This window comes from Mytilus galloprovincialis, chromosome 3 (genome assembly GCF_965363235.1).
Source record: "Mytilus galloprovincialis chromosome 3, xbMytGall1.hap1.1, whole genome shotgun sequence".
Classification (NCBI taxonomy): domain Eukaryota; kingdom Metazoa; phylum Mollusca; class Bivalvia; order Mytilida; family Mytilidae; genus Mytilus; species Mytilus galloprovincialis.
This window is the reverse complement of record NC_134840.1, coordinates 66,436,386-66,462,644: the sequence shown is the minus strand read 5'-3', so window position 1 is coordinate 66,462,644 and position 26,259 is coordinate 66,436,386. Positions and strand designations below refer to the sequence as shown.

The following is a 26,259-nucleotide window of genomic DNA, read 5'->3' as shown; positions in this document are numbered from 1 at the left end:
ATTGTTAAAAGGGTTCAACATTTGTTCTACAGACTCTTGACCCCCGAATTGTCGTTTGAATGAGTCCAGGAAATTAAAAGTCAGTTAATGATTGAAATGATTTTTAAAGTTTTACGTTTTTGTTGATTAATATAAGATATGGTATGATTGTCAAAATTAATTAGACAACCCTTTACAAGAGAATTAATGATACAGAAGTTAACACCTATAGGTCACAATGGCTTTCAACAATGGACAAAACTCATACCGCAAAGTCAGCTATAAAAGACGCTGAAATGACAAATGTAAAGCAATCCAAAAGGGAAAAGTAGCGGCATAATTAATGTAGATACATAATGTGGCGGAGTTAAACATTTTGGTTGGATCCTATCTTTTCCTTAACCTGGGACAGTGTTATAACAGAACAACATAAGAACGAACTACAACAATAAGTTGAAAAAGGCTAACCTCATCAGATGCATAAATACACATAGAAATACCTCTTACAAAAATACAAAGTGGATGTGGCCAGGTACTTGTACTCTCCAACAAATGATCTGAGAGTACTCGCAGTTACTGACTGGTAGTTCAACGCCAATTACAACTTATTACACACTCATATATCATACATCTAAGACTAAATTATCAATCAGTACTAATCCAAATTCTAAAAAATTGAGTGTCAAATACGTTATAAACAGTCAGAGTAAAACATAACTTTGTGCAATGTAAGACTTGTTTAACGGTCAAAAAGAGAATCGTCTGTTTGGACGATACCACTTTACCATTCCTTTACCTTATGATGACACTTAAATCTCGTACTGGTAGAAAGATCAGACAAGATTAGAGACATGTAACAATATATTATTGGGTGATTTTGTTTTACATTGTTGTATGTTGTGTATCATCGGAAATACAACTTTAAATTAGTTTTAACAAGAGCAACCCGGGAGGTGTCGCCTGAGGAGCAAGGTCTGCTTACCAGTTTGTTGTACATGAGGTTACCCTCAATTAAACTGTGATCTTTGTCTCGTTTTTTTTTTTTTGTCATTTCTTTTTGGGTATGGTATTGTCTGTTTTCCCAGTCTAATTGCTTTAGATTTCACTTTTGTATCTTTTCTTACAATTTAACAACAAACATTTCAAGGTAAAAAAAAAATAAACAAGCACACGCATGCCTTTACTTTTATTTGCTTTGTTCATGACATACAAAAACTTAAACAAATTGGAAGACACTATTTTTTGATAAATCAAATCAAATAAATTTAATCTGCAAGGAATTAACTTTCATTATACAAGTTTCATTGCACTGAAATATCTTTATATAAATTATTTAACATTTTTGAACAATTCACCCAAATGTTTCTGTATTCACGTAAAGATTTATTCAAATCTGTCCAGATTTTAATCTGAAATCATATTTATCTAAACAAAAATGACGACATTGATAGTATCATATGTATTCTTCATATTTTGTCATTGTTATATGGACAACAAAAGAATCTAACATTATTGAGCGCGGTGTCATCTCCAAAAAATATCGGCGCTTCAATATTGGTTTGAAGTCCACATATTGCCGAACCTGGATTGCATTTTTCGCTCTGATTTCCATAAACCCCCAATAAGCCGTGTCCAGGTGGGTGAGCTATTTTGTGTTCATCTTTAATATCTAAATCGCTGCACCAGAATTTTACATAGGTTGCTGCAACATCGTCTCTGTCTCCTGGCTACAAAAAATAATATTTATTTTAAGCAATTATGATTTAATACAACTCGCCGTTTATTTGTTTTTACAGCTACTATTATTTTAAACATTTTTAATTTGTATTTTATTATTTGTACTTTTTCATTCTTGTTTTTTTATTGTATTTTTTCAATCGATGTATGTGAACATATAAATTGCATGCGCCTGAAGCGCTTTTCTTGATTAATCTTCATCAGGAACGCTCGACGCCGAATTTTTGAAAGACTAGAATGTATAAAAACAGAAACAGTCAAAGAGCCATGACAAAAACGAATCTAAAAATAGCCAAATCAATATAAGGTCATTTTCTGAGGGAGTTAAAACCTAAGTTACTTAATGCATTTACATGAAACTCCCAAAAGTACGATGTTCAAATGAAATGAAGTCGTATGAACAACACCAGATGCGCATTTGGATAATGATTGTCACTTTTGTGATACTTGAGGCCAAAATTATTTTTATAATTTACTGAACCACATGTGCATACCCAAGGGCAATAAAGGTAACAGTAGTATACCACTATTCGAAATTAATTAATCGAATGAGGAAAAAAAATAAATTCAGGTTACAAACTAAAACTGTGAGAAACATCAAATATAAGAGGAGAACAACAACACAACGGAAACACAACACTAAAATGCAACACACACAGAAACGAACTTTTATATAACAATTGCTATTTTTAACACTTTGAAAGTATATAACCGAATGTAAACGTCGAAAGGCTGATTAAACAAATCGAAATCAAAGGTACGGCCGATTTTGGACAAACAATCATGGCGTTGAATGAGAACGATATCTTCCATGTATTACAATAAATTTCCATTTTATAACAACACTATAGAATAAAGTACTGCCAACTGTCGTATCGAATTTGATATTTTTAGTGATATAATCCGGGATTAACAGTCCACCGTCAGTGGGAAAAACTCAGCGGAGGTAATCGTTAAGAAAAACTTTTGTAAATATCGTTCAGAAGAATATAGGAAGATTGCAAAACATGAACATTTACCTGTAATAATTCTTCTTGCAAGGCAAACGATGTCAGATATGTTTGATTTGTACTATAACTACACATCATGGATCCTACCCAGCTTCCCCAGCTTCCCTCACCGGAAGTAACCGTACTACCGTAATGGCCGTCTTTTGACCCACATATTAGTTTGATACTGTTAAGAGCCGTATCATCGCCACTATGTTGATCTGGTTCAATCTATTAAAATAAATTAAAGAAACAGAAAATTATACTGTGTTATATAGTTTATACTTACACTGTTTTTTGGTCAGAAAACGACAATATCGGACGTTGACAGTACACGCCAAATGATATATGAAGACAAGCATTGACGAAGTTCGATCAACGGAAAAACCATTATTATGTGGTAATATTTATAACATAAGAGTATACTTTTCTTATGATTGTCATCATTTTATGATTATGTTGGGGATTTTTTTTGGGGGGGGGACCACGAACAGTGCCTTGCTTTACGTAACATGAGATCCAATAATTCATTTTGTTTATTTTTTTCATTAGGAAATTATTTTGATCTTCATGTTAAAATCTTCAAATAGATATAAAAAAAAGATGTGGTATGATTGCCAATGAAACAACTCTCCACAAGATACTAAATGACACAGAAATTAACAACTATAGACCAGGTTGAATCCATTTTCATTTTAACAAATAAATCTTTAGAAAGAAGCATGAAAACGCGAAAAGTAAATATTGACGACCATACCTTCATATCGTATCCAATTGCGTAGGATTCTGGAGGGCATAGTTCCATTGTTGTCCAAGCACCAAATGCGTCTCCATTGCTTACGGCTAATGTTTTATCAATTTTCCTAAGATTTTCATCCAAAAGAAGATAGTTGCACCCATATAGAAGGCTGCAAACAGCCAAACACCTTAAAATATCCATGTTTTTTTTTCTAGAACTGTTAACACCACTTACCAACTAAGATAAGCTTGTGTCGCCAGATTACATAACAATTATCTCGCACTTCAAGTATGCACATACCAGGACGTCTAGTTTAAAAAAAAATGGTAACACAGGTTATCCAAATTGTAACCCGGATTTGTTTTCTCTCAATCGATTTATGACTTTTGAACAGCGTTATACTACTGTTGCCTTTTGTACTTCTTGTCGGACCGTTTAATTCTAATTGACAGGACCAAAGCTCAGTTTTAACACCAAATTTACCTTCGAACTTGATTTGTTCGTCCGAGGCTGATATTTTTTTTTCTTCATTTTGCTTACTTTTTAGCTCACCTGGCCCACAGGGCCAAGTGAGCTTTTCTCATCCCTTTTTGTCCGTCGTCGTCGTCGTCGTCGTCTGTTAACTTTAACAAAAATCTTCTCCTCTGAAACTACTGGTCCAAATTATACCAAACTTGGCTACAATCATTATTGGGGTATCTAGTTTACAAAATGTGTTCGGTGATTCGGCCAACCAACTAAGATGGCCGCCATGGCTAAAAATAGAACAAAGGAGTAAAATGCAGTTTTTGGCTTATATCTCAAAAACCAAAGCATTTACAGCAAATCTGACATGGGGGTAAAATTGTTTATAAGGTCAAGATCTATCTGCCCTGAAATTTTCAGATGAATCGGACAACTTGTTGCCCTGAATTGGTAATTTTAAGGAAATTTTTCAGTTTTTGGTTATTATCTTCAATATTATTATAGATAGAGATAAACTGTAAGCAGCAATAATGTACAGCAAAGTAAGACCTAAAAAATAAGTCAACATGACCAAAATAGTCAATTGACCCCCTAAGGAGTTATTGCCGTTTATAGTCAACTTTTAACAATTTTCATAAAATTTGTAAATTTTTACTAACTTTTCCCACTGTGACTACTTGGCCAAGTTTATTATAGATAGAGATGTTCAGTAAAGTAAGATCTACAAACACATCACAATCACCAAAACACAATTTTGTCATGAATCCATCTGTGTCCTTTGTTTAATATTCACATAGACCAAGGTGAGCGACACAGGCTCTTTAGAGCCTCTAGTTTTATTTTCTTTAATTTGTTTTTTTTCATACATTTTTGGTTTAGCTGCGAACTTATAACCTAACAATTCAAAATTGGGACCGAAAAGTGAACAATTGTGTCTATGATAAACCTTTTGGTTGTCGGTGGAATGCATATATATATATCGAGTGAAAAGAAGTAAAATAACAATAATGCCAAACTCCGAGGAAAATTCAGAACGAAAAGTCTGAAATCAAATGTCAAAATTAAAAAGTTAAAACACACCAAACGAATGGATAACAACTATCATATTCCTGACATGGGAATGGGTATTTCAAACAAACTGAGAAATCGCATGTAATTACATTGTTATTTTTTATCAAAGTACTAGTAGTTTATCTGCAATTCGAACGAAAACGTTTTGAATAATGAGGCGTTTTGATTTCATGTGTTTTAAAAGTTTTAGATGTACAAAGTAATTCCAGCTTTTCCTTTAGTTCAAATTAATTTGCACATGTATAGCTTCTTTTTTTCACCGTAAGAAGTTCATATTCGTACACCAGTAATATGTTGATATTACTTAGAAAGTTAAAAGATATGATAGCAATATAACATAAAGACACATTTTTATTCTTTACAACAAAAAAATTTAACGTCATTCAGCGCACAATCATCATCGGAACCTTGTGGGGATTCTACTTTAGTTTGAATACCACAAATAGCTGAATCTCGGCATGTGAATTTTACAAAATTTGCTGCAGTGTCATCGCTTCTTCCCTGAAATAGAACGAATAAACGTTAGATAAATATATAAACTGGATTGACGCAGGAAATAGCAGTCCGCGGGAGACTAGATGAAACAACATCTGAATTTATCAGTGGAAAATTTACGAGATGAATTTTACAAATCATGTCAGTTGCGATTCACTGACTACTTGTTTGAGTAACTAGCAGTCCACTTACAGGGGTATCCATCCAGTGCTAGAATAGGAAAAATAACACTTTTCATTCGGTGCGTCACAGGTCCTTCGCTTCGCCAACCTTCTTCACAAACGCATAAAACCAAATATTTGAAATTCTTGGAAGAATAAATGATCGAGGAAAAAACCATTTCTAAAAGGTCAATTTTGCCTTAGGAACTTCAATCAGTTGCTCAACAAATTGAAAAAGTGAACATCATTAGAACATGGTTGCTGTTGAGTTCGCTAAGATCACAACGAAAGAAATTTTATAATATATTTTGTCGATAAACTATCAAAAGGTTTCTGAAGATGTTTATACTTTTCAGAAAATTGATAAATACGACGCAGATGCACCTTTAAAAAACATCTTACTCAGCGGCGTAGCTTTTACACCTATACGAAAAATTGCATTGGTAGTGTATGTACTAGATAGATAATTAATCATCAAATGTAATTAATGTGCATCAATACCGCAAAATATAGATGTACCCATGGCATGGTTCTCTGATCATTGCCTAGGAAAAACAACATTACTGTATGTACAAATAACAGCGTATAGATAGATACCTAGGAACCTATTTGTTGGAATATGTACAGTAATGTAGTTTTTCGTAAACAATGCACAGCAAACCAGGACCAAAGGTATCTAAATCTGGTGGTGATGATAGCACAGTGAAAATTACTATATGTATGTATATATGGAAGATTCACACTATATCATTACCTGGTTTGTTTCTACTTGCAAAGTAAAAGATGTCAGGAACATTTGAGATCCAGCCTTATTACATAGTGTTTCTCCTACCCATCCACCCCATGCACCTTCACCGGAAGGTTTGTATCTACCATATTGACCCACTGCTGATTCACATTTAAGGAGAATGCTGTTGAGTTCAGTATCGTCGCTAGAACCTTGAGGAGCTTCCATCTGTTGTAGAATACATCTAATATGTAAATAAATATATTCGCTGCTTTGTTTCAAAATAACAATAGAGATAAGAAGATGTGGTATGAGTGCCAATAAGACAACTCTACATCCAATCCCATTTCTAAAGAAAAAAAGTACGGTCTTCAACATGGAGCATTGGCTCACACCAAATAGCAAGCTGTAAAGTGCCCACATATTGACTAGTGTGAAACCATTCAAACGAGAAAACCAACGGTCTTATCTATATATAAAACGAGAAACGAGAAAGACGTATGAATCACATTAAACAAACAACAACTACTGAACATCAGGGACCTGACTAAGAGTGTTATATACTGTTGACTTAAAATAACGGAACTTGAACAAATTATTGCTACGACCATTTCCGTCGAAAATTGAAGTCATTTTTTTCCCGTAAAGGTCACAGTCACTAGTTATTGTAACCGAACCTGGTTTTCTTTCTTTTGTCTTTGAATTTTGATATTTGCTTAGTTAACATTCTTTGATATTTCAATTTTTTCTTTGATTTGTTCTTGCCCTTATCCATACGACATTACAATTTGGATCTTAAGTATCATTTTATGAATTGCTGCAAAAGTTGATTAGTATAGAAGAGCAGCGCATATACATGTACTTTTGTATTGTAATATCGTTTTGATAAGACATAATTGAAAATAAGTTGAAATTATTACATAAAAAATACCAGTATTTACTAAAAAAATATTTAAAACTTAAAAAAGGAAAAAGTGTTTTCATGATGCTTTTGATTATACGGTGCAACATACGCATCCACATTAAGCACTCTCTCCCAGGCGAATGAATAAGAAATAAATTTCACTACTTTAGCAGAGACATTTTATTTTGTTGGGGTTATTAATTTAGATAATTTACTTGCAGGTTTTTTACCCTTAGTTTTACTTTTTTGCAATCAAATTCTTACGAAGGCATTTGATAAGAAGATTTTATCATTTAATAGTACTTTCCGATAAGTTTAATGATGAAACATTATAGGATTAAACACATTTTTCTAGAGGTTATTGATGTGTAAACCGGGGCGATTAACTCACAAACTGAATACCTTCGGACTTTTATTCAGTTTGTGAGTTAATCGCCCCGGTTTACACATCAATAACCTCTAGAAAAAATGTGTTTAATCCTTATAATTCTTCAGCCAAACATTTGTGATATTTAATAAACATTTTTTGTTGTTGATGGCTACTATATATATCCTACCGTAGTCTAAAATCGTTCATCTTGTCAGTTCGTTAGGTATTTGTGTTTGAACTTAACACACGGGGAAACTCCGCATTGACGTCACTACGCCACTTCCGGCGTAGAAAAACAATGTAGAATACGTTTTTTTCTGCACTTTTGAATAAAAAAACATTTCTGAGGGTAAGTTTTCATTGTTGTTCTCAATTATTGCTAAAAAATGCCAAATTTCTAATGCCCGTTTCAATCCCGACTTCCGAATGTCTAAAAACATTCTAGAACTTCACAAAATCCCACTTCCGGCCTCCATTGCTTTGTGTACATTCCATTTAGCGTCATCAATCTTGTGGCAGGCACTACAGGTCAAGCAAATCGTATTTTTAGGAATTTTAAAATGACATGCTCCTAACTCTTTCGCGATTTTCCCGCGAAAAAAGCCCAACCAAAATGAAAGGAAAACTAATTGAAAAAAACGATGCCCATGCCATAATTTTGTACAGGAATATAGAGTAGGTTAATGAAAAATAATTTACATTTATTTTTCATAGAATTTTCTTTTTATTCATTATAAAAAGATCGATATTCTGACCATCATGACTGTAGATAAATATTCATACAGAATTCCATTGATGTCAAAAGGGATGGCAAAAAAAGAGTTTTCCTGTTGAATAAAACCCAAAATTATTGCAAACTATTTTGAAGCAATATCCCACAAAGAAATAACGTAATTGCCGTAGACTGGAAAATCCCCTAATTGACAGTAGAGCAATTTGATTGGGTAGAACGAATTGACATCACGTGATTTTGACGCCATTGAAATTTAAATGTAAACAAACAAGGTCAGAAGGTTTCAGTATGGGACAGCATCGTACATTTAGTTACTAACAAATAATTATGAGTTACCAAGCTTGACAATGCATGGTAATAAAAAATGAAAGCTAAGTGTACAGAAAAAATAAGAAAAAAATAGCCTTAGGATAACGACTTATCATTACACCTGGATATATTAACCATCAAAAGCACAATGGCAAGTCGTAACTGAGGAGTACGCCGCCATCTTGACTTTCTAAAAACCATAAATGTCCGATAAATACAACGGAATCTTAAGTGAAATAGCACCTACCTCAAAAATTTCATTTTAATTAAATGTTATCCGAATTTGAAGCGTACACGTAACGAAATAATCTTTCCCTTGAAAATTTCCATTCGTATGACGTCGTGTTTTGCTATGACGTAAATTCGCCAAATTCTTCATGAAATTTCGCGGAATTTTATTAAATTTTATTTTTAGACATTTTCGAAGCATTAGTGCTTTAAATTTATTTCTTTTTTTTTTTGGTTATATATGCACTAGCATAGTCACAACTGTTATGCAATTGTTTTTAAATCTCAATTTGCTGAAAATCCCGGGATCACTGCAAGCTTGTGTATCGCGCATGAATAGATTACAAAAGTAGTTTCGTAAACATGGTTTATCGAAGTGTAAACTTAGAAAAAAATTCTAATTGACCAATCCAATTCAAGTTTTTATAGATATGCAAATCATATAAGAATTATTTATTGAATTAAGTAGCTAAACCTAATTAAAAGAGTTCAATTATCTAGCCCTTATATCATTTTTATATCAACATACCTTCATATTGTATCCTATTGCATAATGTCCCTCGGCACAATATTGAGGAGGGTTCCAATCGCCCCAGTCACCACCATTGTCCACTTGTAAAATTTGAATAACTTTGCGAGGTGAATCGTTGATTAACAAAATAGATTCACAGCAAAATATAAAGCTGAAAGTAAGAAGATATTTCGAAGCTTTCATCATCTCTCTTTGTGTTCCCCTTTGCAATTGAAAGATAAACTTACTATGCAATCCAACTTATTTATTTGTCCTTTACATCTAGTTCAGTTAGATAATATTACAACACAAGGAAAACAGCAAATGAATATGAATACATCTGTTAATAATTTTCGGGTAGAAAAATGTCTATGAAAATTTGTAACTGTTTGACAACTGAACTGCTGGAAGAACCCCATAAAAGCAAACTAGCATTTATCTTATATTTCGTATTCGAATGTTCCAAAATAATTCAACATGAAAGCATAAGGTCGATTTCTATCCATGCATTTCAGGTTATGTGTCAAGCTCTAAATAATATTTAAAAAAAAGATTGGAACACATTTCGTAGATACTCTAACAGATCTGTCGTCAAACTACCGAATTCCATGATGAACAAAATAGTTAAAGATAAGCAGAAGGATTGATTCTACTCCATTCACATTTGCATAGTTTTTATTATTTAGCATAATTGCAAGGTTTGCATATTTTCACATCCATCAGAAAGTTTAAGACATGACAAAAAGAAGGTCACGAAAACATTTTTATTCAGAACAACAATAGAACTTGACGTCATTCGGCGCAGTATCGTCACCGAAAAACCTTGAGGAGCTTCTACTCTTAGTTTGTATCCCACAAATAGCTGAACTTAGAAGACAACTCTGACTCCAGGTTCCATAGGATCCCCATTCTCCGTGTCCTGGTGGATGTGCAAGGTCATATTCAGGCTCTACATCCACATCTTGGCATTTGAATTTTGAGAAATTTGCTGCTGTGTCATCGCTCCCTCCCTGTAATAGAAATATAACCTTGTTAATTAATGTTAGATTTTTACATATCCCCGATTCAAGGAAAATAGGTGACATCTAAGCCTATAAAATTCAAAATTCAATTAACGAAATATTTAGAAGAATCATGTCAGTGGCGAATCACCATATACCATGCGGAACTAGTAGTTACTAGTGCAATGGTCCTCCTTCTTTTTCTCTTTTTTTACAGCATATGAATACAAAAAATACAATTACACTTGAACATTCATGAAATTTTGCCACTGGACTTAAGCAAACAACAATAAAAAATAGTTACAATGTATTCTTCACAAAATAAAATTGTTAACTAGCAATTTTGTCCTATGGTATATGTATATATCCAAATGACCATGTAGATCACAGAGAATAATCCATGAGTATTATAATAAAACAATAACTAGTGTCATGTGGTCTCTATTTTGAAATAATTTTATAAAATCTAGCCTAGGGTAGTTAGTTTAAAAACAGTCACGAAATTCCGTCATACGGTGTCTTTTAAATAGTTCTGAGCTTCGGATAAACAATTTCAGGTAAACTCCGTCGGTGTCAGTAGCTTTTTAAATCATCTACATAAAAAATACAAATTGGATGATTACCTGTCTATTTTCTACTTGTAGAGCAAACGATGTCAAGAACTTTTGAGTTTCAGAGTTTTCACATAATGTTTCTCCTACCCTTCCTCCCCATGTACCTTGACCGGAAACAATATATCCACCATACTGACCAGCTGCTGATCCACTTTTAGCAGAATGCTGTTGAGTGCAGTATCGTCGCCACTACCCTGAGGAACCTCAATCTGTTTCAACATAAAACGAACAAATTTTGAAGTTAAGAATACTCAACTAGCTGTATCAATTGTATTTCTTTCTTTGACAAAATTCTAAGGTACCAACAATTTATTTAAACATATGAGCCCATCCAAGCAGGTATCTAGTTGTTGTTATTTTCATAAAACGATAAGCGAAAAAATGTTTATAAGAAGCTGGAATGCTGATAATGTTGTATCGTATTGTTGACTCGAAAAAAAAATCGTTATGTTGGTCTAAATCTCTTATTTCAGTTGTGATTGAGAATAAACTCGTCATAGATTCCACATACGATTTTTTATATCAGTTATCTTTAATGCTTTTGCGAAATACAGCATTCTGACCTTCAATCATTTGTTAAAGATTGTTATAATGTCATTTGCAAGCCATAATGGTTTTTTTGTATGCTCCATTTATGGGAATTATGTTTTCTGTTCTGTGCGTCCGTTCGGCTGTTCGTCTGTCCAATTAACTTGAAACTTGGTACAAATGTTTCCTATGATATGATAATGCCAAATTAGAGTTTTGACCCGATTTCACGGTCAACTGAACATAGAAAATTATAGTGATGATAGGGCATCCGTGTACTAGGGACACATCCTTGTTCTTCATAATGTTCAATTTTACTCACAGATGGTCATAATAATTAACATTCATTACGTATAAATAAAATAAATAAAATAGCCATACCATTAATAAAATTTCCATTACCTTCATATTGTATCCCATTGCAAAATGCCCGTCAGCACAATATTGAGGAGGGTTACAAGTGCCCCAGTCATCACCATTGTCAATTTGTAAAACTTTTACCACATTGCGGGGAGAATCATGTGTAATTAAAAGTGATTCACAATAAATTAATAAGCTGAATAGTAGGAAATACTTTGTAACTGTCATTATCTCTCTATATTCACCTTTTACTTTGAGAGATAAGCCTACAATGCCAATCAAAGTATTGTCTTAGGGTGTACTTGTTTCACCTATTACTACCAGGAAGTCCGATAGCTTTCACTTGTAAGAGATACGAATCAAGTTGGAGTGATTTTGATAAGACGTTCGCACTGTTACATATCAAGTCAGGAATATAACAAATGTTGTCCAATCGTTGGATGTGTTTAAGTTTTTAATTTTGCCATTTGATTAAAGACCTTTCCGTTTTGAATTTTCTTCGGAGTTTTATTTTACTTCATACATGATCAAATACCTTAACTTAAACATGTTGTAGTTTTCTCCACAAACACATATTTGAATAATGTTCTTGGCATATTTCTGTTAGTCACTATTATTATTATTTAAATTCCATTTGATTTAGAGCGTGCCATATAGTCAAGCTACTTGTTTAAAGAAGCTCGCTTTTAATGTTTTGGAATTTTGTTCAGATTTTCGGAATTCTCTAGTTTTATCCATTTGAATGCCTAAACAAGTTTTGCCCGGTGACCAGCATTTTTAGGTCTTTCCACTTTTCTGTGGAAAGACCTATTGTTTTTCTTCTGACTATTTTTTTTTTCTTCCGCCTAATTTTGTTCTTGCGATAAATATTTGTTTCGCAATATGTCGCTTAGATATTTGGTATATGATATCGAACAGTTTATGCGCTTTTGAAATTTACCCTGCGTAACCGAATACTTTTCTTTGTAGGAGTTATCTCCCCAAACACTGTTTTCCTTGTGATCACGACTCCTTCGCAACCGTAAGAGATTACGACAAATTTATTTTATAAAATTGCTCGTTATATCCTTTGCATGATTTGTCCAATTTCGACCGAAGCAATATGAACGCTCCATATGAGAGTTATTTCCCCTTTTGTATTTGAAATTTTGAAATGTATTTTAAACTGGAACACCATAAGTGATAGAGACCTAGGATCTTTTGATTTGAGGTCCTTGGTCCAAAAAAATGAAAATTAGGTCAAGGTCAAAGGTCAAGGTCATATTCTAATTTTTGAATTAGGCTTATTTACACTCATTTCCAGAAACCGTATAAGATATCGACAAATTATTTTGACTAAATTGTAAGTTGCGACATGTCGTAACTTAATAATTTAAGTTGAAAGGGTGCGTAGACAATGAATGGGAGTTTTTGCCCCTATCATGTCTAAAATTATGTGTAAAGTGATATAACTTATTAACCATACGTATTAGAGACCTAGGGTCTTTTGATTTGATATCCTCAGTTTGTGACCTTCATAAAGCCATATGAACTGACATTTTAGACTGATTTTAATATTTTAATATCAAAATAGATATTAACTGGTGGAAAGACCTTCAGTTGTTCTCTGAACAATTGGTTTTTAATTAATATTCTTTTCCGTCTCGTGATGCTGTTGTCGCATTACTGTACAGTTATACATCTACAATCATCATTGTTAACACTTACTTGACTATGTCGATGCCACTGCTGGTGGACGTTTCATCTCCCAGGATATGAGCAGCCCAGTAGTCAATACTTCGGTGTTGACATGAATATCAATGATGTGGTAAGTTTTATAAATTTCCTATTTACAAAACTTTGAATTTTTCGGAAAACTAAGTATTTTGCTTATCCCAGGCAGACTAACTTAGTCGTATTTGGCACAACTTTTTGGAATTTTGGATCCTCAATGCTGTTCAACTTTGTGCTTCATTGGCTTTATAAATATTTTGATATGAGCGTCACTGATGAGTCGTATGTTGACGAAACGCGCGTCTGGTGTACTAAATTATAATCCTGGTACCGTGGATAACTATTATCATGAAACAAGAGGTACACTTGTGATTTCTATATTTTGAAATTTTCCATTAACAAAACACATCATCAAAAGAAATTGGTTTCATATCAGATCATTTTTTTCTTTCAAATTGAAATGAATTTTGCTGCAAATCCTTTTCAGTCTGTTTTGTTTCAACTGAACTATATTTCGCAATATATATTCTTTCCTATTTTCCAATATAGTTATTTCAAGAAAGCATGCGGGAAATAATTGCACATTTGAAGAATTTTAAAAAGAAGGGTTTCCCTAGTTTTAGACACACTTTACACAAAAATCTGAAAGATGAAACCATACATACAGAAGATTTCATGGAATTAAAGTTTGTCATGACATTTTTCATTCAATATTATCCGATTATTGGTTTTATGAGATAACCAAAGTGAAACCAACAGTCTTAGATGCGCGGATACACAAGACTGATCGGTAAATCCGGATGAGTAGGTCAAATTCAATGTCAAAATTATGACCCAATTGATAAGGTTATGTCAACCTTCAATTTATTTACTGACCAAATTTAGGCATGGAGATATTATATTCGTTCATTCTTTGCTGTATTTTTCATAGCAGCTATGTCTTTCTTAATTTACCAGATGTTCCTCGAAAGCATATTAAAACCATTGGAGTTTCAAATAGTGGATGGTGGGGTGATTCGAACTCCGAAACAGCGGTTACGTCCTCTTTACTACGCTACGTTGATTTTAGTTTAGCGAAGCAACGTCACCACTGTTTCGGAGTTTAGGGGTGATTGGCATCCTCCTCATGTTTGTGCTGATGGATTTTTCGCAACTGGATACAATATGAAGGTGAATTTTGAACTATCGCAGTTAAACTTTTATTATTCTATTTTTCACGAATCATTATTTATAGCAAAAATCTATCGTTGTCATACAAAAAAAAGTAAAGAGTTAAGTTACAAAATAACGAAATTTTATATGGTTGTCTAACACAACAAAAATCACATCGAAGTTGCTCTTAACATGACAACCGAATACTAGTTAAGAAGAAGGACGCCTCCGGGTGCAGGAGTTTCTCTCTGCATTGAGGACCTATTGGTGATCTTCTGCTGACATCTGTTCTATGTTCGGGTTGTTGTCTCTTTGACGCATTCCCCATTTTCAATTTTAATTATATGTTAATAAAATCAATAATTTGATCAAATAGTTATCAAAGGTACCAAGCTTATAATTTGATACACCAGACTCGCGTTTCGTCTACACAGGACTCATCAGCTCAGATCAAAATAGTTAGAAGGCCAAACGCTTATAAAGATGAAGAGCATTTAGGACCTTATATTCCAAAAAGTTATGCGAAATACGTCTAAAGTAATCTATGCCTGGGATTAGAAAATCCTTATATTTTGAATAATTCATTCTTTTGCAAACAGTTAAAATGACCATATAATTGATATTCATGTCAACACCGAACTGGACTGGAGATACCCTTGGGGACCCTCATGGACGAATCATCCACCACCAGTGACATCGACCCAGTGTTGTCCTGATCTTTTATCCTTAATTACGACAAACATTCAAAGTTTTGTTAACAGTTAATTATGACCAAATCAACAATAATTCATGTCAATACAGATGTGCTGACGACTCGGCTTAAGGTTCAGTATCAAAATTTATTCAGACACATATACGTTCAAATCAATAACTTAATCAAATTCGAAACTTGTAATCTTCAATTTCGTACTTTATTTGGCCTTTTTAAGACGAAACGCGCGTCTGGTGTAAATTCTAAATTTCAATCCTGGTATCTATGATAATTTTATTTATTACCAGTGGGGTGATGCCACTGCTGGTAGAGTTCTCATTCCCCAAGGGCATCACACCTTTGTATTGACATGAATTATCATTGATATGGTCAAAATTATAAATGAACATTTACAAAACTTTATTTTTCAAAGAACTAAGGTTATTCTACCTCAGACAATTTTGTCTTTTGGCTGTATTTGGAATTTTGGGTCCTCAATTATCGAGTTCGTACTTTATTTGGCCTTTAATTTTGTTTAATTCGGGCGCCAATGATGAGTCTTTTGTAGACGAAACGAGCATCTGCCGTAAATACCAGATGTCAATCCTATTATCTATGATGAGTTGATTTACTGATACAATTGAAAATTATTTAGAACTGGTATGTTAAAGGGATCAAATGTACAAATTTAAGAGATCTGAAATGTTACTCATCAGAATATTCCAGGAAAACATGCTATCCCATTGATATCGAAACATTAGAAAGTAGCTGTTTCTATTTAAGGAATGACTGTAATATTTTTTCTGTGGATGAAGAAATAACATAAAAAAATTGGTGCACACTGAATAACATGCGTTGCGGGTTATTTAACAGTGTGCATCACATGGTTTATGTATTTCGAATAGACAGAAAAAAATATTACAGTCATTTCTTATAATTTAATTCTAAATTCCATTTTAAACCGTAGAAAACCATGAAAAAACGCTGATGACGTCACGGTCACATGATTAAATTATGTCTATGGGCTAATAACAAAATAAAGTGAGCCAATCAGAAGACGCGTTACATCCAAAATTAAATTATTACAGATTGAAGGCAATCAACATGACCATGATGACACTTCTTTAAATGCCATACTGTTGAGATGTATCAGTTCTAGTGTCAGTTATGGATGAATAATCGAATCTGGTGAAGGTAGTTACGGAAATTGGGTAGGATGGACAGATTGTGAGAAGTCTGAGGCCCATAGATATCAGACGCATTTGACATCTTTTTCTCTCCAAGTCGAAGGAGATCAGGTTATTTTAATATATTTATGAAAGGTGCCCTTTCCTATATTTTATCACCAGTTGGCTTTTGCCTCTGCTATCATGCTAGCTTATATTTGTAATATATAGTAGTTATATACGTGTAATCTTACGGAGCCCCGCTAGGGACTTGCTAAGAACTTAAATATATTGTGCGCACACAATAATATAATGTGCGCACAACTTAAACATATTGTGGGCTCACATGGTACACATTGTTCAATTATTCATAAAAATAGGACATAGTCAAGGGAAAACTGTTGAACTTATTTTGGGATTACAGTATATTATTTTTGTTCTCACAGTATTTTTTGTTGTGTGCACAATATAATATGTTGTGTGCACAATATATTATGTTGTGTGCACAATATTTTCAAATTGTGCGCACAATATATATTTTTTCTATGCATGTCCCTAGCAGGGCTCTGTATAATCTTAAGTAGGCGTTGTTCTCCTGTTGGCTTATACATGTTTTCTCCATTTGTTGTGTCATGATATACTTTAATGGTTGTAATATATTCGTTTTTTACATCTTATCCTTGTTCCTTTTGTACCGATTATCAGGTTGTCTGCATATTAATATTGTTAAATATCCGCTGCGAGTCATAATATGAAGCTCAGCGAACGAGATCAAAAAGCTTTCATATTGTTTCGAGCAGCTGATATTTTACAATCTGAATATGCAGATAACCTGATAATCGATATATCGGGCTGTATTGGCGTCTTTGAAGTGCTTTCTTTGTTTCATCAGCAAACCGGAAGATGATTTGCTAAGTTCGGGTCAATCTTATCAAAGTCGTTTAAAACATAATGCCGTCGCTGATATGTCCAGGTCAACGCCATTAAGACCGGTTTAACCTATTCGATGTCACAAAGCCGTGATATGCAATTTTATTTAGAGTTGAGCAGGGTGATATAGACAGTAGGGCGGTCGATACGTGTTTTTATCGACTCCTCGACGTCTGGATTAGGTTTTAAACTTTAAAATTTCTAGGCCTCGTGTGTCACTGAATATACATTTATTTTCGAAATGCACATGGGGTGTAGTAAATTAAACTAGGTACCGTTATGTTATTCCTACAACTGGAAATATAATTTGGTAGGTAATCCTAAATCCCCGATGGTATCATAATCATAGTTGCGAAGTACTGGTATGCGAATACGGGAATGGTTTCGTTCTGATTTTTCTTTTAAAATCATTAGAAATCAATTTAACCAAAGGATTTAAAGCATATATCTGATTCCTTGATTGGCTTCACGTTTGGTCTTTTTTTTTTTATTTTATTATCTTCAATCTGTCTATTATGTGTTATACCTTCCCGATTATTCTGGCTTTGAGCATAAATGAAAAGACATTGATTTTCGAAATTATCATCTGTATGTATTACTATGGTTTCTGTTAATGTTGGTCTGAATGTAGGTCTTTCCATGGTATCACAAATGTTATGACTATCAATTGTTTTGGATTTAAACAAAAATGAAAAACGAATTCGCAGATAGAATATTTTACTCTGCTAATATACAATGCAAATCCAAGACAACAAAAAAATGTGTTTTAAATCAGATAATGATAGATTCAGTTTTCGAGAAGCGTCCATCGTAAAAAGAAAAGGGAGTGTTCAAATCTTCGGACAAATTAAGTTTAAAATAGCCTGATTAATATAATATTAATTATAAATTTGTACGCATGTCGCACGTTTAGTCTATTTAAGATTCATAAGTGATTAAAAAAATTACGACGTTGAAGGACATTACTAATCCTATATTCCGTCAGATTTTGTCAATAAAGCTAAGGTAAACAGTATAAAACGTAGCCTATTTTATTAATAACAAAATGTATGAAGTATTCCACTATATAGTAATGGGGTTGCCCGCATTCTACATGGATGCCATTTTCCTGACTTGGTACAGGGCATTTTATGAAAAAATGGTGGGTTGAACCTGTGTTATGGCATGCCAAACCTCCCGCTTTAATGGCAGTTCAATTTTGTCGAGCATATTCCGTACAAGAATATAAACACATTAAATAATATGCATGTTCTTCAAGGAAGGCGAACCGGGATGAAGGACTCGGAATTTGGGAAACCACTAAAAAAAGAGGGCGTATGTTGGGTTTTAGTTTTTACAGTTTCAGCAGGCTATTTGTATAAGGTGATGAGAACGTGGTATCCACATTACAATAGTCGTAGTTTTCAACGTCCCCATTCCGACAAGAGACTAGTATTGTTGCATTTTTATACATCAGACACAGCGAAACGCTCATTTTTTATCACACAATACTTTCATTTTTATTTCGAAAAAGTGATTCCGCCTTTAATTTTGAAGGGCGATGGAGATGACAAGGCAGCGAACTTTATTAAGTTCAAATGTCGTGACTTCGACGATGACAGAGATAAGTCTGAATTAGCTCATCCACCCGGACACGGCTTGTTTGGAGGATATGGTGGATGAAGTGAAAGCTGTCCAACACATTCTGCTATATGTGGGATACAAACCAGGATTGAGGGACCACAAGGCGGAGGTTCACATGATACTTCTTTAAATAATGTTCCTTTGTTGTGAAAAATAAAAAAACTATGAAATATTGATATATGTTGAGTAGTTTCTTTCATAAATTATATTGGGAGTACTTGTGTTTGATTAGAACTGAAGTATTTGAATACTAGTAGTCACTCTCGATATACCGAGTTTTTAAAGTAAGAGGTTTACTTTATTTTAAAAATTCCACCAGTGTTAGTCTTATGTTATACGAATTTCTACAAATAAGATACTTCTGTTCCATGATATGTACAGAACCATAAATACAATAAGTCAAAGAAATACATTTCGAGGATACCGGTAATATGAAGACGTCAACAATTCACATTTTTAAAAGGATGTAGCATGCAAGTACGTCTAGTACAAAAAAAACAAATATATGATGAACATTTTTGGAAACTTTGTCATTTAATGTTTTCAATATAACTTCACCGTGATTAATCCAAAATAGCAAACATTCGAAAACGTACACCTAAAAAAAACAATGTGCAAAATTAAACAACAGCAATCTACGGATAGGGTTACATAGCTTAACATTTTATAAACAGTTACTTAGTTACACAAAATTGCTACCATCTGGACTGGTAATGCCTTCCTGTTTGAAAAGAGGGGCGAAAGATACAGGAGGAACAGTTAACCTCGTAGATTGAAAATAATCTGACAACACCATGGCTTAAAACAAAAATCAGCAGTGGTATGATAATGATAATGATGTTTCATATTTCTTTATTTGATAACGTTAGTTTTTACTATTTAACTAGTTTTTAAAAATAAAACTGAGAATGGAAATGGAGAATGTGTCTAAGAGACAATAACCCGACCAAAGAGCAGACAACAACCGATGAGACCAATGGGTCTTCAATGCAGCGAGAAAATCCCGCACCCGGAGTCGTGCTTCAGCTGGCCCCTTAAACAAAATGTATACTAGTTTATAAATAAAAATCATACAATAAAATTGAGAATGGAAATGGGGAATGTGCCAAAGAGACAACAACCCGACCATAGAAAAAAAAACAACAGCAGAAGGTCACCAACAGGTCTTCAATGTAGCGAGAGATCCCGCACCCGGAGGCGTCATTCAGCTAGCCTCTAAACAAATACATACTAGTTCAGTGATAATGAACGCCATACTAATTTCCAAATTGTACACAAGAAACTAAAATTAAAATAATACAAGACTAATAAAAGCCAGAGGCAGTATTCATGAATCGGCAACTTACTGTGAACTGTGTCTTCTAAGTCCATCATCAGTACATACATGAGTGTGCTTTAAACTGCTTTTAAAGGCCATATTGCACTTTTTCTTTGTCTGACATTTTGAGAAATCAGAAAAGTCGTCCCTCATATTTTATGTGGGGTTCGTGATACTCAGTCTTAAGTTTTTTCTGATGAGGTCGGGTTTTTTTCTTCTGATTTTACCTTTTGTGTATTTTTGTTTGTCTTTTCTTCGTGTTACTTTTTCTTCCATGACATTGTCAGTTTAATTATTATCGACCTTTGAGTTTGATTACATATTTGGTAGCTTTCGCCTATCTTTTTAAATGATTTCATTAAGAATTAAAAGGGATCAAAATAAATTTGTTCTCTGGAGTACTCATCCTAGACTTTTCGTTTGAATGAGTCTAGAAAAGTAAAAGTAAAAGTAAAGTTAGTGATCGAAATAAAATTTAGTTTGATTTTACGTTTTACTTGATTAATATAACAAGAAGATGTGGTATGTTTGCCAATGAGATACATCTTCACAAGAGACCAAATGACACAGAAATTGACAAGTACAGGTCACCGTACGGCCTTCAACAATGAGCAAAACAAATATTGCATAGTCAGCTTAACAAGACACCGAAATGACAAATGTAAAACAAATTCAAAAGAGAAAACTAACGGCCTAATTAAGTTGAATGTAGAATGTGGTGGGGTTAAACATGTTAGTTGGATCCCAAGCCTCCCCAGCATGGGACAGTGGTGTAATAGAACAAAATAAGAACGAACTATAAAAATCAGTTGAAAAAGGCTTCACTCATCAGGTGGAAACCAATAGAAATACATCTCACAGTTACCCTGAGTGGATGTGGACAGGAACTTGTACATTCTAACAACATTTTTTACCATCGGAATTACAATTTCAAAACATTGTAACAAGAGCAACACGGAGGATGTCGCCTGAGGAGCGGGGTCTTCTTACCATTCCGTAGTACTTGATGTTACTCTCAATTTAAGTGTGATCTCTGTTTGGTCTTTTTGTCATTTTGTGGCTATGGAATTGTCTGTTTTCTCCGTCTAATGACTTTAGACGTCTCGTCACCGAGGGTATCACCAGCTCAGTAGTCAGCACTTCGGTGTTGACATGAATATCAATTATATGGTAATTTTTTTAATTTCCTGTTACAAAACTTTGAATTTTTCAAAAAACTAAGGATTTTCTCATCCCAGGAATAGATAACCTTAGCCGTAATTGGCACAACTATTAGGAATTTCGGGTCCTCAAGGCTCTTCAACTTTGTACTTGTTTGGCTTTTTAACTATTTTGATCTGAGCGTCACTGATGAGTCTTATGTAGACGAAACTCGCGTCTGGCGTATTAAATTATAATCCTGGTACCTTTCATAACTATTAGATGGCACTTTTGTATGTTCTCCTACATTGAACATTGAACATTTCAAGGTATAATTTTTAAGCGAGCCAACTCATACCTTTACTTTGATTTGTTTTGTTTACGACATATACGACACTTAAACAAATTGGAAGACGTTTTTTTATCAAATCACAAGTAACATGGCACAGAAAATAGCTTTGTATAAATCATTTCACATGTTTGATTAGTTCATACAAATGTTTTTGTATTATTGTAAAGATTAATTTAAATTTGTCCAGATTTTAATCTGAAATCATCTAAATAAAAATGACGACATTCATAGTATCATATGTATTCTTCCTTTTTTGCCATTGTTTTATGGACAACAGAAGAATCTGACATTATTGAGCGCGGTGTCATCTCCAAAAAATATCGGCGCTTCAATATTGGTTTGAAGTCCACATATTGCCGTTTCTGGATTACATTTTTCGCTCTGATTTCCATAAACACCCAATAAGCCGTGTCCAGTTGGGTGAGCTATTTCGTGTTCATTTTTTATATCTAAATCGCTGCACCAGAACTTTACATACGTTGCTGCAACATCGTCTCTGTCTCCTGGCTACAAAAAAATATGTATTTTAAGAAATTATGATTTAATACAATTCACCATCTACTATTTTTACAGTAACTGTTATATCAAACATTTTTAATTTGTATTTATTATTTGTATTTTTTTCATTCTTGTTTTCTATTTGTATTTTTTCAATCGATGTATGTCATCATTCGATTAGACTTGAAAAAATGAAAAACAAGAAGTTATGAATACACCTTATCGCTATTTTTCCGCCATTACTGGATATCACACAGGTTCCCGTAAAATGTTTACGTCATAAAACAAAATATCTGACGCCACAATGGAAAAGTGATTGTTGTATGCGTCAAAATTCAAGCGGCCGGGTCAGCCGGGATTAGCGATCAGGTGTATTGCATGGGTCCGAGGCGCTTTTCTTGATTAATCTTCATCAGGAACGCTCGACGCCGAATATTTGAAAGAATAGAATGTATAAGAACAGAGACAGTCGAATAGCTAGGACAAAACCGAATCTAGAAATAAAATCCATATAAGATCAACTTTTCTGAGGGAGTTGAAACCTAAGTTACTTAATACATTTACGTGAAACTACCAAAAGTACGGTTTTCAAATAAAATGAAGTAGTATAAACAAGACCAATTATACTGCACCAGATGCGCATTTGGATAATAATTGTCACTTTATGGAAAATGGCCGGATTTGTTTTTTTCTCAATCGATTTATGAATTTAAAACAGCGGTATACTACTGTTGCCTTTATTTGTGATACTCGAGGCCAAAATTATTTTTATAATTTACTGAACAACAAGTGCATTTTCAATATATGTGTCGCTTCAGTGATTCCCAACGGCAATAAAAACAACAGTAGTATACCGCTGTTCGAAATTCATCAATCGATTTAGGAAAAAACAAATCCGGGTTACAAACTAAAACTGAGGAAAACACATCAAATATAAGATGAGAACAACGACACAACGGAAACACAACTCTAACACACATAAACGAGCTATTATATAAGAATTGCCATTTTCAACACTTTAATAGTATATAACCGAATGTAAACGATGAAAAGCTGATTAAACATAACAAAATCAAAAGTACAGCCAATTCTGAACAAACAATCATGGCTTGGAATGAGAACGATATCTTCCTCTTATTACAATTAATTTCCATTATATGACAACACTTTTGAATAAAGTACTGACAACTGTCGTATATAATTTGATTTTGTATGCCCATTTATAGGCATTATGTTTTCTGGTCTGTGCGTCCGTTCGTCCGTCTGTCCCGCTTCAGGTTGATGTTTTTGGTCGAGGTAGTTTTTGATTAAGTTGAAGTGCAATTAATTTGAAACGTAGTAAACATGTTCCCTATGATATGATCTTTCAAACTTTAATGCCAAATTTGAGTTTTTTTCCCATTTTTAACGGTCCACTGAACATAGAAAATGATAGTGCGGATGGGCATCCGTGTACTTGGGAAAAAATTCTTGTTTAGTGATATAATAGGGGACTAACAGCCCACCATCAGTGGGAAAAACTCTGCTGATATAACAACTCAGAAAAGCTTTTATAAATATCATTCAGAAGAATGTAGGAATATTGCAAAACATGAATATTTACCTGTAATAATTCTACTTGCAATGCAAACGATGTCAGATATGTTTGATTTGTACTATAACTACACATCGTGGATCCTACCCAGCTTCCCCAGCTTCCCTCACCGGAAGTAACTGTACTACCGTAATGGCCGTCTTTTGACCCACATATTAGTTTGATACTGTTAAGAGCCGTATCATCACCACTATGTTGATCTGGTTCAATCTATTAAAATAGATTAATGACACAAAAAATCAGTGTTATAAGTACTGTGTTAAATAGTTTAAACTTTGCTATGTTTTTGGTCAGAAGATGACAATATCGGACGTTGCCACTGCACGCCAAATGGTGGCAAGCCGAAACAATACATAGCCAGTTTGGGGAAAATATATTATATAAAGACAACCATTGACGAAGTTCTATCAAAGGACACCCCATTGTTTTGTTGTAATATCTATAATTTTAGGGTATACTTTTTTTTATAATTGTCACCATTTTATGATTATGTTGGGGGTTTTTTTCGGGGGAAGGGAGAATCACGAACAATGCCTTGCTTTACATAACATGAAATCCAATAACCCACTATGTTTAATTTGTTTTTATTAGGAAATGAGTTTGACCTTCATGTTAAAATCTTCAAATAAAGTTGAAGTCAGTTCAAGTTTAACAAATAAATCTTTAGAAAAAAATATGAAAATGCGAAAAGTAAATCTTGACAACCATATATACCTTCATATCGTATCCAATTGCGAATGATTCCGGTGGGCATAGTTCCATAGTTGTCCAAGCACCAAATGCATCTCCATTGCTTACGGTTAATGTTTTATCAACTTTCCTAAGATTTTCATCTAAGAGAAGACAGTTGGACCCATAAAGAAGGTTGCAAAAAACCAAACACTTTAAAATATCCATGTTGTTTCTAGAAGTGTTTGCACCACTTACAAATTAAGATAAGCTTGTATTGCCAGATTGTGATTTCACATAACAATTATCTTGCACTTTAGGATAGTATGTCCTAACCATGACGTCTAGTTTAAAAAAAAATGGTAACACAGGTTATCTAAATTGTAACCCGGATTTGTTTTATCTCAATCGAATTGTGACTTTTAAACAGCGATATACTGCTGTTGGCTGTATGAACTTCTTGTAGAACCGTATAATCCTAATTGACAGGACCAAAGCTCAGTTTTAACAACAAAGTTACCCTCGAACTTTATTTGTTCGCCCGAGGCAGATATTTTCTTTTTTCTCTTCATTTCGTTTTTTTTTCTTTTTTTAATTTAGTTTTTTTATATACATTTTTGGTTCAAGTGAGTTCTTTAATCCATGGTTAACAGGTCATCCTATAGGCCATGTTTATATTTTTATTTTGAGGTCTCATAAAGGTTATTCGATATTATATATCTACGCAGATTACATAACTATAGTTAACCTTACGACTAATTTTGAGAGAAAATTCATTTCAACAACCTTAGACCTATTTGGCCCATAAAAACATTAACAGTACCAATATTCCCAAGATGCGTATATTGACAATTAAGATTTCTCCAGTGAATTTGGAAGCCACATTTACTTTTTGAAAATACAAATCCTAATTCGAATGTTAAACAGCGGATAAAAGCAAATTCAACAAAATGCAAAGCAAAACCAGGACAGGCAATGAGGGCGTTACATTCATCTAGAATTGTCACCATTGCTAGGTTCCAATACTCATAATGAAACCACATGGATTAATAGTGATATATAGTGATATGATCACATGAAATAACTTTTTACAATCAATTTATGACCGTTCTGAAGTTGCGTCCAGTTTGGCTATGCTGAATCTGCTAATCGAATCACCCTCATTGTGTCGAAAAGTTTGGATATACTCGATTGCCTTGTTGATTGAGTGTCATTCCAGTTATATGTTAATAGAACAATGAATTTCGTTTACGGATCTGATGGTGATTTATTGCAGAAAAACATTAGTTCAAACTTAGCATACATTTCTTTTTTTTTCAGTTGCTAATTACTATTCATTTTTCAATCTTTATCGCCATTAAACAGAACATATTATATTTTTTTGGTTCTAAATATGAATTAAATATTTACCACGTGCAGTTAAAAAAAAGCGCAAATTTTAGTGAATTTCACACTTTTTATTTCAAATTTAAAGTGAATTACTGTTGGAGTT

The 26,259-nt window shown here is 33.6% G+C and overlaps 3 protein-coding genes across 4 annotated transcripts; all 3 read right to left on the bottom strand.

The window, feature by feature from the left end:
- Positions 1–1,152: 1,152 nt before the first annotated feature.
- LOC143068676 (vitelline membrane outer layer protein 1-like) lies at positions 1,153–25,067 on the bottom strand. Of its 2 annotated transcripts, none has more exons than XM_076242915.1 (3): positions 24,813–25,067; positions 24,108–24,308; positions 1,153–1,706 (listed from the first exon to the last, which is right to left on the bottom strand). In XM_076242915.1, exons 1-3 carry the CDS (start codon positions 24,993–24,995, stop codon positions 1,446–1,448), a joined length of 645 nt encoding a protein of 214 aa, XP_076099030.1. In that variant the 5' UTR covers positions 24,996–25,067; the 3' UTR covers positions 1,153–1,445. The 2 variants fall into 2 exon arrangements, with proteins under 2 accessions (XP_076099030.1, XP_076099031.1); XM_076242916.1 differs by lacking the exon at positions 1,153–1,706 and adding an exon at positions 22,057–22,513 and having other exon boundaries at positions 24,813–25,062.
- LOC143068678 (vitelline membrane outer layer protein 1-like) lies at positions 5,309–9,703 on the bottom strand. The gene is made up of 3 exons (XM_076242918.1): positions 9,437–9,703; positions 6,391–6,591; positions 5,309–5,481 (listed from the first exon to the last, which is right to left on the bottom strand). Exons 1-3 carry the CDS (start codon positions 9,623–9,625, stop codon positions 5,332–5,334), a joined length of 540 nt encoding a protein of 179 aa, XP_076099033.1. The 5' UTR covers positions 9,626–9,703; the 3' UTR covers positions 5,309–5,331.
- On the bottom strand, positions 10,168–11,981 carry LOC143069826 (vitelline membrane outer layer protein 1-like). Its single transcript, XM_076244630.1, has 3 exons — positions 11,964–11,981; positions 11,043–11,222; positions 10,168–10,428 (listed from the first exon to the last, which is right to left on the bottom strand). Exons 1-3 carry the CDS (start codon positions 11,979–11,981, stop codon positions 10,183–10,185), a joined length of 444 nt encoding a protein of 147 aa, XP_076100745.1. The 3' UTR covers positions 10,168–10,182.
- Positions 25,068–26,259: the final 1,192 nt, after the last annotated feature.